Source organism: Manis javanica, chromosome X (genome assembly GCF_040802235.1).
Source record: "Manis javanica isolate MJ-LG chromosome X, MJ_LKY, whole genome shotgun sequence".
Taxonomy (NCBI): Eukaryota; Metazoa; Chordata; class Mammalia; order Pholidota; family Manidae; genus Manis; species Manis javanica.
This window is the reverse complement of record NC_133174.1, coordinates 91,253,226-91,267,865: the sequence shown is the minus strand read 5'-3', so window position 1 is coordinate 91,267,865 and position 14,640 is coordinate 91,253,226. Positions and strand designations below refer to the sequence as shown.

General features: G+C 39.9%; 1 protein-coding gene across 2 annotated transcripts in view; it reads left to right on the top strand.

Annotated features, from left to right (window-relative positions):
- The window catches only part of PCDH19 (protocadherin 19), a 107,224-nt gene extending 97,034 nt beyond the window's left edge, over positions 1–10,190 (top strand). Inside the window, exon 6 of one of the 2 annotated variants that reach the window (XM_017666133.3) lies at positions 4,407–10,190. In XM_017666133.3, the coding sequence (XP_017521622.1) occupies positions 4,407–5,008 (602 nt within the window). In that variant the 3' untranslated portion in view covers positions 5,009–10,190. The remainder of the gene's footprint in view (positions 1–4,406) is intronic. The other variant, XM_017666142.3, reaches the window with a different exon arrangement.
- Positions 10,191–14,640: the final 4,450 nt, after the last annotated feature.

Below are 14,640 nucleotides of genomic sequence, written 5' to 3'. Positions count from 1 at the left end.
CCCAACAGAGCCTCTCAGTGATTCTAACCCATGAGAACTTTGAAAGTTTTAGCAAAGCCTGAGATGGTATTTTCATCATTTACTTTTTTAAATTTTGATTGGGACCATTAATAGGCTCTAGCATGGAATCACACTGTGTTTGGCCACATCTGAAGAGACAGCAGTTTTATGTCCTGAGGAGGGTAGTAATTGCTGCAAAAAGTTTTGCTGTTTTCTGCACAAAGTAACACATTCTATTCTTTTTTTATTTGAATTACTTCCTTATGCATCATGACTTACTCATTTTTGCCTCTTATGCCTCCATGCTCTCACAAGGCTGATGCTTTTATTTCAGATTTATTTATTTATTCATTTTTGCCAGAGGTCTTGAGATTCTTTCATCAAGGTCTTTAATAACAAATTGTCACCAAAAAACCCAACAAAAAAAACAAAAACTTATTACCACCTAGATTGGTAAAAAAAAAAAAAACTTTATTTTTTCTCTGTTTTTAGTTTTTGTCCAAAATAATCCAGTCTGTTTTAAACTAAGGAATTCTATGGCCTCAAGATTTGTGTCTCTCTTCCAAACTTATACACTCTCTTCATTCATTCATTTTATTTTTTCAAATCCTAGGGACAACTTCAGAGGTAGGGAAGACCAATTTGCAAATTCATCATTCACTGTTAATCATGTATGCATTTGATTTAAAGACACCTGCCTTCCATCATCTGTACAGGGTAATGTGTTTGAGTTTCTGCAAATATGTGGGGATTTTAGAGTTTTACATTTTTCTTTGTGTAGGATCAGGTCAATAGTTTCAGAAAAAGATGTAGGAATGTAGAGTCACGAATAGGTTCACAAGAGTAATCGCAGCAGTGAATTAGTGAATTATTAGCTTAGCTCTATTTCAGCTGGAGCTGGCATCTTGAGCGTTAATTTACAATGATACAGAAAAGTTCTGCTCTGGTCTCATACCTGCATCCCCAGCTACAATACTACATGATGGCAGGCACTTGGTCTCTCCCAGTCTTATGCAATTCCAGAAGTCATCTCTTTGCTTTTTTACATCTGGCCTGTCTTTATTGCTGTTCTTAAGGGGCTTTGTATTGTGACTTTACCACTTTTAATACACACTTAATCTCCTTACTAAGCTGAAGTTTTGAATTTTGAGAGGTAATTCATCTGCAGTAAATTTATGGATGTAGGTTATCTTGGGCTGGGAGACATTCTTCCTGCCTATCTATATTCCCCATGTTTTCTTTCATATGTCATATGGCTATCAACAGTAGAGCTAGGTTAGATATTGTTTTAGTTGTATTGACACAAATGTCACTGAGTACTGTTTGATACCAAAAATGATAAACAGCAGGTCCCTGCCCTTGGTAAGGATTTAAGGAAATAAAGATATCAGATCTAAGCCAGGAGTGAGATATTGTGAGTAAATGAGTCTCTTAGATTCAAGTCTTACTTGCATGAGGTAAGAGCAGTACACATAATAAGTTCACATAATTAATCCAAGAAAATTGCATATTATTCCAGCTCATATAGGACTGAGGTAGACTTAGTGAGATTGGTGTGGAGGCTTAGTTAGACTGATTGCATTCCTGGGGGCACTGAGTGAGTTTACCTTTTCCTCTTCCCAGTGATTTATTCACTTAGGCATTGGGTAAGCTGAAAGCAAGTACTGTTTGCAGAGAAGCTTCTGGGAAGACTGAGTTTCCTGCTCTGGTCTCCTACATTCATAAGAACTTACAGGTGTCTGTCTCTGGGGTCTCTGCTCTCCTGCGTATGCTGCGGTTCCAGGTCTCCTCATGCTGTTCATTTGAAGCAGCCTCCTATAGGGAAAGAGCACTATACTTGGATTCAGGATAACACATGGATGGTATTCTCTTACTAAATTGTGTTAAAAAAATCCATCTCCAAATTTGAGGACAGCCACTTGATACTAAAATCTTAAAAGGAATGAGAGCTTTTTGTTGAAACTGTTGGGGATTTTCTACAGATTGTAGTTCACCACTGTTTTACCTTAAAAGTGTCACTCAGTGTTATCAGTTTGAAGGTCAGCTGGGATCTCCTCTTCATACCTGGTCACATATCTATGGTCCCAGATTCAAAGGCTAAGGCCTCTTTACCTTAGTATCCTATATTAGGGACAAAAAGGACATGGATTCCATAGCCTTGTGGACTTTTTTTTTTGCCAACTTCCATGGGACTCTTACTCAGATTTATAGAAATAGAAGTTAATTATTGAACGGTTCCTCCCTTTGCACTTCCTTACTCTCCACCTCCAAACAAGAACTTGCACTAATTCTTTAGACTTATTACTTGGAAAGCTATGAGATGAGCCTCAGAGAAGATGGACAGGAAGAAACATCTTTTTGGGAAACTCTGAATATGTGAATTCTGCCCTACTGGAGGGATCCTGGGGCCTCCTGGGCAAACTGCTCAATTTGAATGAAACTGATTGTGGGTAGATCAGCTCATAATGTTTGTATCTACATAAAGTAAATGTTTCCCAAGTATGTCTCAACGTGTTTCCCTTACTTTCATTCTTTCTGCCTCCTAGAAACATATGCATTTTGAATGGTGATAGGCTATCAGATGACAGCACTGAGAGTTTGCAGAGAATAAGCAGAAAAAAGGCTTTGACAAACCCTTCATTTTGCAGAGGTGGCCATGCAACCCTGACGTGGAACTCTGCTGGAGTTTGCAGATGCATTATCCTATCTACATGGAAGGCACTTATCTTGGTGAAAATGCTCATTTGTTATTTGGTTCTAACTCTACAAAATTCTGAGTGTTTCATTCTCCAGGGGGCTTAAAATGGCCACTGTAAAGATAAATTGGCAAAACTGTATCCAGGTTCACTGACAGGGTCTTACCTTTGGTTGGATTTTCAGTAGTTTAAACATGTTCAATGGCCATTCCCAGAGTTGTGTTGAAATCTGGACTCAGCCTAGATTAGGCCTTCACATTTAGCTGCTTCTGTCTTCAAATCATGAAGTATACACCCACTTCAACCTTTACTTCTTTAGCCCCCTCGCTAAAATAACCTTTGATGAATGAGGCAGAGTAGGGCCTCTTTGCTATGCCAGTTACTCTAAAACACTCAAGAAAGGAACAAAACATTGGAAATTCAAGTTTATACGGAAGGTGTATTATATATAGACTAATATCAGTCAAGACCCTGAATTGAAGAACTTCTTCCCTCTGCAAAAAAGCAGTCACAGCATATAGTTCCAACTTCTTTTGGTATGCATTTTTTGTGTTTGCAATCTCTTCTTATCTCCCCACCTCCTCTGATCTTGCCCCAAGGTTTTCTGTAAATGTTAAGCTCCTTATATTTTGATGCATTGTGCAATGTGATGAAAATTTTCACTAGGCCATCCTCATGCAAGAATGTAACATAAATATAAATGTATCTTGAATACTAGGGCTATAGAGAAGACAGTGAAATTAACATTTTTCCAATAGACAGGCAGACATCAACCCTGGGTCCATGCTTTGATGAAGTCCATGTAGAAATCCTCTCTGAGAGCCAAATGAAAGCCTTAACCCTAAATGAAGCTGGTGGAAAAATAAAAAAGCATTTTTCACCAATGATTATGAATTCTAACTGCAGAGATATTCTCTGATAGGGTTAAAGTAATCCATGAAAGTTTTCTTTATTTTAGGAAATATGACCCTGATAAAACTGCAGATAAGGAAGATAAGGAGAGATGCTTAGCTGGGTATAATTAAATGATGCTCAACATATGAGTGATGTGTGCATAAGGCCAATGGAAGCTTATGGGTCAGATTGAAGGGAGAGATCTCAGTATATCCTTTCTGATGGGAAATCAAGTCATGTAAATGGCTTAGTGCGGAGACTGGCTGGTAGAACTGCTTGTCAAATAGAAATGATATGATTGGGTCTTCAGAGAAAGCATGATACGAGTCTAAAATTAAACACTGTATATCCTTGACCCATAGGGTGGAGATGTGCTTGGCAGTGCTATTGCTCAAAGATATGGCCAAGATTTATCAGATGTACTGACTGTTTGATTCCCTGCTCTGTCTCCACTCCCTCTTCTGCTGGAACCAGTCTCAAACACAGTTGATTGTTAGTAGGGGTTGTTACACTCAGGATAAACTCTTTTTAAAATACATTTTTTCATCATAATGTGTTTCCCTTTAGGTTTTTAGTTTTGTCATCAGGGAGAACAGCAACAAAAATAATAATAAAAAAAGAGGGGGAGTACACAGGGGGCTATTTATAGCCTTTTGAAAATCCAATTCTTCACACTTCTCCCAAAAGGCAATAAAGGACGATCTAAAAGTACCATTCCCCAGGAGGGCCTGTGGGTACCTAAGAAACCAGAACACTGGGGAGTAACAATGATTTCCTGGGAAAAGCTGATGAAATCGACATTTTATTTTCTCCCAGCAGATCAGAATGAAGGATTTCATTGCAGGGAAGAATGTCGGATTCTTGGCCACTCTGACAGGTGCTGGATGCCCCGGAACCCCATGCCGACCCGCTCCAAGTCCCCTGAGCACGTGAGGAACATCATCGCGCTGTCCATAGAAGCTACCGCTGCTGATGTTGAGGCTTATGACGACTGCGGCCCCACCAAACGGACTTTCGCAACCTTTGGAAAAGATGTCAGCGACCACCCGGCTGAGGAGAGGCTTACCCTGAAGGGCAGGAGGACTGTTGATGTGACCATCTGCAGCCCTAAGGTCAACGGCGCTATCCGGGAGGCAGGCAATGGCTGTGAGGCTATTAGCCCTGTCACCTCCCCGCTGCACCTCAAGAGCCCTCTGCCCACGAAGCCTTCCGTGTCTTACACCATTGCCCTGGCGCCCCCGGCCCGCGATCTGGAGCAGTATGTCAGCAATGTCAACAATGGCCCTTCTCGTCCCTCTGAAGCTGAGCCCCGTGGAGCTGACAGCGAGAAAGTCATGCATGAGGTCAACCCCATTCTGAAGGAGGGTCGTGACAAAGAGTCTCCTGGCGTGAAGCGTCTGAAGGATATCATTCTCTAAACCAGTCTCTGGGAAGATGAGAGGAATCCTGCTGGCTAGCGAAGAAGCAGGAGCTGATCATTTTAATTGCTCACCAATGGTTGGTTCTTGAGTGGCTGTATTTCAGAGCTTTCCCTAAATGTATTGTTTATAAATGACTATCATTCTGTGTGACAATCCCTCTCGTTACAACAGGCAGCAGGGGTGTTCAGTTAGAGCAAATTAGCTTTGGCTTGAGTTCTTCATGGGGCCTTGATGTTGGGGAAACAGAGACAAATTCAGTTGTGAAAAGTATTATGTATTAAGTGTTTGAATTTATATATTTTTCTATGTCAAAATTATAATATAAATTACCATTGTTTGTGAAGGATTACATTTAAAAAAAAAGCAAAAAAAAATCCCAAAAAACATAAAACAAACAAAAAAAGAAAACCCAAACAGCTCTGGACACCTTTAATAAGCTCGCCACTGTTTTCTAGTGTAGACAAGTTAATGGTCATTTATTGTGTACTGTTCATTGATTCAGTGATGTGAAATCGAGCCCCCAAAAGGTTGTTTCTGAAGCTCGAGTACTTTCCACTGCCGCTACTTTGCTGTGGACACCCCTGCCTTAAGAACCCTTTTGCTACTGTGCTATTGTTGTATGTGATATTGCAAATTGCTATGTGTGTGGTGATGGCAAAAGGCTTCTAGGGGTTGGTTTTTTTCTTAATAAAATAATAAAACTATAGACAAAAACAAAGTGCAAACAACTGAGACATCAAGTGAATGAGGAACACCACACATATAGATTAAGTACCGGGAGGATACTCACTCATGGAGCATACCCATGTAATGATTGCTCACCACCTTGCAGAGTATTTTTCCTGCCTTTCAGTCTTCTGCCCAGGTCCATCATAGAGAATCGCAGAAAGTCATTTTTGAATATTCTGCTATCTAATTTGCAGTTGTCAGAAATCTTGTGCTGAAAGTTTTGTGAGATCAATTTTTCTAATTTTCAGGCCCCGAACAGGAAAGTTGCTCCTGAAGTTATCAGTTCTCAGGCTTAGAAATTCCCCCTCTTCAATCATCAAAACCTCAAAAAGACTGCATCTATTTTGAGATCTAAATTATCATCTTTTCAGACATACACTTCCTGATTCCATGTTTCCCAATCACGATTAGAATTAGACTGCAAAGCACGTCATGGGCTGGAATGGAGAATCCATGTTGCTCTGTATTGTAGGATTATGAATAGAGATAGAGTATGCAGTACCAAGTGTACATTTAGGAAAAGACAGGTAACCCGTAACAGCATCACTAATCCAATTACCGTGCCTTCTAAACGGTGACACTTGGACACTTGAACTCATCTTCTTGTGACTAATACTTTTTTAAAATTAAAACTGTGAAGAAGAAACTATAAAAATAAAAGTCCTTTAGATTTAGCTCACTCTTTGCTGTAGGCTAGGAATACATCTTTTTTATTAATAAATTTGTTACACACTTTATTTTTTTGTTTAATATTCCTCCAACCCTCCACCCGCATTTATTAGCTGTTAATGCACTAGCCAACATAGTATTCTTGCAGCCTAAGAGTTCATTATTTAAAAATAAACAAATATGTCACCTTTGCTCTGTCTTGGTCTTAAAAGAGTTGTTTCTAGAGAAACAAGTTTTGGGGTTCTGTTCTTATTTGTTTCATTTTTTGAAATTCAAGAGTATCCAGAAAAAAGGCTTTGAGGCTGGACATTAGAATGCAAAAGAGGATTTATTTTCTTAAGTTTAGGTAGATAGGTCAGCTCTTTTAAATGTTTTAGTTATTTTTGCTTGAGTTCTGGCTTTATATATTACTAGGAATATTTTCTTTTATGGTCAGGGGGAGAGTTTGGAGGGAGGGGGGAAGGCAGTGGGGATGGGGTTAGGTAGGGGAGAATATTTCTGAAAAAAATATATAATGAAGCTACAAATTCATCTTTACTTCTTATTCAGTGCTGAATACTACCTCATGCATAAAAATGGTGTGGCTGCAAATTTCCCTCTGAAACTGATACAATTAGAGATCAATTACCATAACATCTTCATTTTGTCTCATTTCATTCTCTCTCTTACACTCCTTTTTCCCCTTTGATTCATTTCATTTTAGTAGTAGATTTTGAACTTGGAGTGTATTTCTGTTTGCAAGTGACTATTTGATTAACAGATTACAAATTAATTTTTTTCCCTCTAAGTTATGATGGCTGCATGTAGAATTTACTGATCCTTACCTGATCCATCCTGATATTACATTGTTAGCCAGCACCTCAAGGTCACTTTCAAGTCAGATTTGATAGTTTTTGTACAGGTGTATTTCATACTATACTCATTGGGAATGAGGGAGCTAAAAAGACTGGCAACTGGGAATACTCAATGTTATATGACTGCCTAGCCAGAGGGGCCATTAGCTGCCACCCCTCTTACCAGCCAAGTTTAAAATGGTTAGAGTAGCAGTGGCATTGATTTTGGTTTTCTCTTTTTTTTTGTCTCCAATTTTTTTCTGAATTCAGTTTCAAGCTATAAACCAATCCTTTTTCCCTATCAAAATACTTTGTTCTCAGTGGGCAGTCAGATTTTTTGGCTTCCAAACCCTTCATTGAGCATGTTCAGAGAATTCCCCTTATTAAGAAAATATGTTTTCTCTACAATTATTTGATGTATACATCTTCCTAGAAGCATGAGTGCATCCTAGGAGGGCTTTATAAGCTGGTTTTATAGGAAGGAATTTTGTGCAAGGATCCTAAATAACCCTTTGGCTTATGCCCCCTCCACCCCTTCTTTTCAGTGTGCCCTATGATAAGCCACAAAGGCCATAGGGCCAAATATTCTTCCTTTTTCTTCTCTAAACATGTTACACACTTAACTGTGAGGGAACAATTTCAGTTCTTAAGTGCTAGAGAGTTCTATTGCATTTTTTCTGATGTCCCTTTTGGGGAGGACTTGGTGTAAAGGCATGACTTGCTTTACCAACAACTGCTTTGGGTGTGTCCCTAGGCAGGTAAACTTCTTCATGCAATATAAAGAGTTTTGTTTGCATTGATTGAATGCTTTTTCTGAAATATGGAACTATACTATATCCAAGGAATAGGAAGAAGGGAGCCATGCTCTGTGGAATCTCTTTTTCTTTTCTCTATAGTGCTAATCTTTGATCCTGTTCAGAATGAAACTTACTATCACTTCGATCCTCTTAAAGCCAGTAGATTATGGCCCACCTTATTGCCCAAACAGGGAGTGGGCCAAGGGATCCTGCAATTCCTGAAGGGCAGTGGCTCTTAAAGTGTAGTCCCTGGACCCAACAGCAACATCAGTTGGGCCTGTGTTAGAAATGGTCTCACTGAGACCAGCTGAAGGAGAAATTCTGTAAGTGGGGCCTAGCAGTCCATATGGATCAGATGCCCGCTAGAGACTGTGGGCTTGTTAAGCACAGGGTGATGGGCCCCATACTTAGAGTTTCTGATTCTAAAAGTTTGGGTGCGGCCTGAGTCTTTGTCTATTGAAAAATTTCCAGGTAGTGCTGATACAGCTGGTCCAGGGACTGCACTTTGAGTATCACTGCCTGGGAGTAAATCTGAAATAGAGTAAATTCACCTAAGGTGCTCATTTAATGAATTCATTGTCATGGTGACCCACTGATCACTAATCAAAAATGTTAAAGGGAATACAACTTACAACACTGAAAATGGGAACCACCCAGAATATCATCCTGATAGTGATCCATCAGCATATAACCGATTGTACGAAGGGAATCCAGTTGACCTTTTCATATAGTTCTGCCATAGCACTAACAGGCAAAATGCAAGTGGTCTACTTGAAGCAGCAAGGACAAAGGGCAGTTTGGGGGAAGGCAGGGGTGCAAGGGATAGCTCAACTGGGCACCCAGGGTGGGAAAAGGATTGTCACTGTACATAATAGCAGTCTGGCTGTAATTCCAATTCACTCTATGGGGATCACTTTGATGTTGAATGTTCCCCCAAAGCATTCTGAGAAGTCTGGTCCACTTGGCTCTTTACCCAGGGTAAGAACCCTAACTGACTTTGAAAAACTGGCATAAATGAGCTTAAGAAGTCCATTGTATACAGTCCTAGTGTTTGCCTTCTTGGTAAAATCACATTTAAGGATGTCATTTCATAAGTCAAATTGTATCTGCTGACAACTGAAGTGTATTGAGATGTTGTTCTTTAGTTTAAGTATGTAACAAAGTAATATTTAAAGGGGATGTGTGGGGGTGGGGCTGGGACCGGGTGGCTTTATATTGATAATGAAATATTCCAGAGCAAAACACATTGTCCTAATGAAGTTGTTGCAGCTCTCTTTGTTTTCTTGTGAGGCTGGAATTGGCCTGTGGGTCACTTGTTGTGCAAAAGTGAATTAATTTCAAATAGAACTCATTGCTTTTGTAAAACAGAAAATCAACCACCTTGTCTGAAATATACATTGTAAGGCGCTCTTGGTAAAGAACAACTCACAAAAACTTGATCTTGATCGGAAAGCACTGTAGGTCATTAGGAAACACAGATGATGCTGATTGTTGTTCCAGCTGTGTTGCCAATTAAAGATGACCTTGCTACTAACTGAAAGTTGCTGTCAACCTTAGCAAACAAACTAGCTAACACCATTACAGCACTGGCTAAGTAGTTTTTACTGGCACTAGCTGGCGTTCAACTGAGGAAAGCTAGGATACAGACTTCAATGACCAAGAGCCAGACTAGCTCAAGCTAGAAATTCAGCAACAAATACCTCCTTCTGCTATTTGAATGCTAAGGTATTGGTTGCAAAAGGCTTACGCCTTCGCTCCTCTAGTGAGGGGAATGAGCCTGATGACACTATTACTGTTTACCTGTCAAACCAGGGTGGAAATTTAGAGGGATGCAAGTACAGTATGTCTCATTAAGCAGTCTCTGTTGCTGATTATATGAAGATGAAATTGTATATGCTGATCTGTATGTTATGTACATTTTCACAGTGATTGAATCATGTAAAAAGAAAAAAGACAAAAAAGAATCACCACTGTCTATTTTATGAAGATGATAAAGCAGCTTTATTAAATTATTACAGTTATGTTTTAAATGGTGTTATCTGCCACATTGTTTCCTTTTACCTGGTGGTTCTCTGTTTCCCCCTTAAATGTGTTTTCTCTGCTTCAAAAATTTAATGCATTTTAGTATTAAAGGCTATTATGGAAAAATTATTGAGCGTTTGGTGAGATGTGTCTTGGAGAGTGTTGGTTAGCTCAGGGGTGGGGGTGACTATTAGGCCTAGGAGGTAACTAGCCCTGGTTGGGCTCCCTGATGTTGAGGCCCAAATGTTTCCTCTTGCCTTTTCATTTCACATAATAGCCAACTCTCCAACCCTCTTCCTTTAGCTAGGCTTCAGTCATTTCCTGAGTGAGTGTACCTTGCCTCTTTCCCCCTTCCTAGCAAATACCTTTTCCTGGAACAGGGAGACTCACTCATCTCCAGAATGGTAAAGACTTTCCCGGATGATACTTTAAACAAGAGCAATAACACCGTTCTTTAAAATAAACCATTTTGAGCCAACTCTGCAGTGGGACTTCTCTGAAGAATTAATTTTAAAAAAGGTAAGAAATAGAGGCTGACAGCAGGGAAAAAGAGAGTTTAAAACAAAGATGACCTGGCTGCCCCTTTGATGCCTTCAGGTTTGAAAGTGAAGGAACAGGAGAGGCTGACTTTGCACATAACAAGGCTGCAGTGAAGCCCTGACAAGCTTTCTTTATTCAAACTATTATTCTCTGGTACTGAGCTCTTGGGCTGTAAGCATTCATTCTGGCTGCCATTGGCAGAAAAAAAAAAGAAAAGAAAAAAACAGAATAGAGGGGAAAAAAGGAGTATGGCAGAATATTTCCAAATAATGCCTTTAGTGGTTAAAGGCTAAATTGCTTCAGCATGACCTATTCAATCTGGACAATTAAAAAGAAATGTTTTCAAGGAACTCCACTCTTTCCCTGGATTTCCATCTTCCTGTTATCTCTGCCCACCTGTACTAAACTGAGATTGCTTCTTATTCCTGAGAATTAGCCCTAAAGCCACAGCAATAGCCAGCTATTTGGCATCGCAGTTTAAGCAGCTGTTACATCAGAATGCCAGCACAGGCATGCTGGGACACACAAAGTCACATACACTGGTGTCTATACAGATGTCCAAACAGACTCACAGATGTTCATAAAGGTGTGTTGACAGGAGGTTAGTCTGTCACTGGCTTGGAGGCCATTAAGTCATAGGAGGCCATTATGAGTACTTCTGGGTTAGCCCACACCAAAAGCACAAAGAAAAGTTTCTTTGACCCTCTTCCATCTACCATTTTATTGGGCTGCAAAAAGGAATGGCAACTCATTTTTGAAATAAGATCCTTTCAGGAACAAGCAAGAGAAAACAAGTTCTCATGTGATGAAGGACATTCACATATGCAAACATAGGTATATTCAAGGTCATAGACAACTACTGTACCTCTGTCAAAAGTGGGAGAGTGACCAAATTAGAGGCATAACCTCAAAGCTATTCACATTTATAAAACAAGACAAAACAAATTACTAAAATAATCCACTTCCTCATTTTGGTAACTGCTTGTGGCTTACCTCATATCTGTTGCTGACTTGCTGTGTGTGGGGTCAAGAAACCATGGTAGGAATCGATGTCTGACAGAGTGTTTCTGATACCTGCTCCAGAGACAAAGATAGGACTAACCATTTTCATTATTTTGTTTTTGGGGTATAAATATGCCTGATAGACCTGTATCTTAGGTGTACTGCTACCCCTTGTAAGGGGATAGGACACTTGACCCCTGAAACAAAATTCTCCATGGTGGGTTAAGAGAGGTGTTCTCTTGGGAGTTTTAGGTCCTGACTTTCGTTCATGTGGGTAATGGACCTGCTTGCATGTGTTCTGACACTTTCCTGCTGTTTCTGCCAGAAGGTGAGGAGGGAACTGTGCTTGTGGTCCCAGCTCTTTCCTTCTCTCTGTGATTCAGGGTCTTGACTTCCCTCAGGTGCCCAGAGGCTTAATTAACCTTAACTGTCCAGGTCTTCCAGGATGTCCCCCTCTCCCCAACCAGAGCTCTTTGTTTTCTTGTACATGTCTCCCCCACTTCCCTTTCCACTGTACATTATCTCCAACATGTAGCTGTATCTCATCTCTTCTAGGATTTTTCTCTGCTAGGGTTTAAGGGAAATCCAAACTTTTACTGAGCATCTACTATGTGCCAGACACTTGACAAATATCATCTGATTTTATCCTTAACAGTAACCTTATGTAATAGATGATATCTACATTTTATACACAGATAAATTAAGGCTTAGAGTTTTAGGGACTTGCCCAAGGTCACACACCTACTAAATAGCAAAGCTAGGATTCAAAACCATGAGTGCCTATTTAGAAGTTACTACTCTTTTCAACTATTCTTAAGGGACAGGTAATCATCCTGATAAGTTCTTCCTGATTAGAATATTAACAACAAATGCTAATGTCTTAAGGCATTTATCTACCTGGAAAACATATTGACATTTTAACTGAGATGTTTGAGAACCCAATGTTACGGTCCCAAGAAGTGATTATAGCAGTGGGACTTTCAAGCCAGGAGACTTTTGATCAGTCTCACAGGCATCTCCGTACTCCTTCCATACCCAGTGCCTGCCTTTCAAATTGCATTAGTCATGAACGACCCGGCTACGGCTCTGTTTAGAGTCTCCACACTCTAGCTAGTCAACAGCACTTGAAATGAAGGTCTGGTAACCCTATATTCATCTGTCCCTCTGGGTTTCAGGCAGTCTATCAAGGATGTATTCATGTGTGTTACAGGTCAGCACAGCTGGAGTCAATCCCAATATATGTTCACAACAAACCTTGGTGACTTTTTTAGATCCAAAAAGTTGGTTGAGGGTGAGGGAGATAAAGGGCTAAAACAGGGTGATAATAGTGGTGGGAAGGGGGGATATACTTGAAAAAAGAAATTGAAACCCCAGTATATTGTGAGAGAAGATATCAATGAGTCAAAAAAAATTAGCTGGGAAATGTGTCTGAACCAGTTGTGAGTACTTGACCACCAGAGGCTTAGGAATTGGTTTTCATGCCTGCCTCATAGTTCAGGTAGAGTTGAACAGGTGTTGGTAGGCCCCTAAAAGTCTCTTATCTGGCCCTTCTCAGTCAGCAAGGGCCCTGACATGTAGTTAAACTAGGAAGTGAGGTCAGACAAAGAAAAATGAGAGGGGAGAAGAACAATCCCAATTACATGCATAAATCCTCTGCTAATGAAAATACCAGTTTCCTCAGAGCAGGCCTCAATGTGAAAAATGTAAAGGCCAACCAATCTTTAAATTCCTGCTGTGGAAATGCTCTTGTCCAGTTTGCCTAGGTGGCCCAGAACTGTCTCAGTCTGGGATGTAGTTCTCAGTGTTTTGGGTGTCAGAACTGAGTTACATGCAATGCTAAGCACTGAGATGCTTTGTCAACACTATTCCAGCATTCATTTTTTATTCTTTTAGTAGAAAAATATGGAGTGTCAGAAACTAAGACAGAGGTGTTTTATGTTCCCAAATTAATTGAGGCACTTTCCCCAACATGTTTGATAAGCTTTCTCATTCCTACTGCCCCCACTGTGGTCCAGGCCACAGCATCCCTCATCTGGATGACTGAAATAGACTCCTAATTTGCCTCCTCTCATCCACCTTGCCTCTCTTTATCTTCACACTGCAGCCAGAAAGATCTTGCTAAAATACAGTGCTGGTTAAACTGCAGCTCTGCTTAAAACATGTCAATGGTTTCTCTTAAGATGAAGTTCAGACTACTTAACATGGACTACAAGAGTGCTTTTTCATATTTTTGGATTGTTCCCTATAGCAAGAAATGATTTTTGCATCATGACTCAGTATCACACACACCCATAACTGAAACATTTCACAGACAATATTTATCCTTATTAACTGCAATGCATTCTGAGATTTTCTGTTCAACTCTGTGTGCCAATGGTCATCATTTTTTTTTCTGTAAAGGGTCAGATGGTAAATATTTTAGACTTCAAAGGCTGTATGGTCTCTGTTGCAGCTACAAAATTTTACCACTGTAGTGGTGTATACAAATACTTTCATTTACAATTCCTAAGACTTGTGCATCCCCTCGACAAAGATCTCCCAGTGTTCCCATGCAGAGTTCCCCACCCCACTTCCTGAGTAATAAGCACTCTAACCAGAGACATTTCAATATCACACAATGCCTTATGGGCCCAGATCTGGAGTGGCTCCACACCAACATCCCCTTTATATGTCAGACCTGTTATGTCTTATGTTTCTTTCCCTTGAAGTAAAAATGAAGTATTTCTCTAACCTCGATTAGCAGGCAGTGGGTTAGAAAATAATTTTCATGATCACTACAGAGAGAAAAAAGTCCAATAAATCACAAAACAAGCTTTCTTTCTTTTTCTTCTCAATATATATAATGCTCACATGTATGTAAATAAGTACTTATATGTGACAAGTAAAGCACAATTTAGCATTCAATCTCCATCCCAACTTCACAAAATTAATCTTTCAAGGAGCACAACTCAGAAGGAGAAAGAGACTCTTGTTTCATAGCACATTTGTTTGAATTTTCAGATCATGTCACCTACACACCCTATAAATTTTGAGGGAG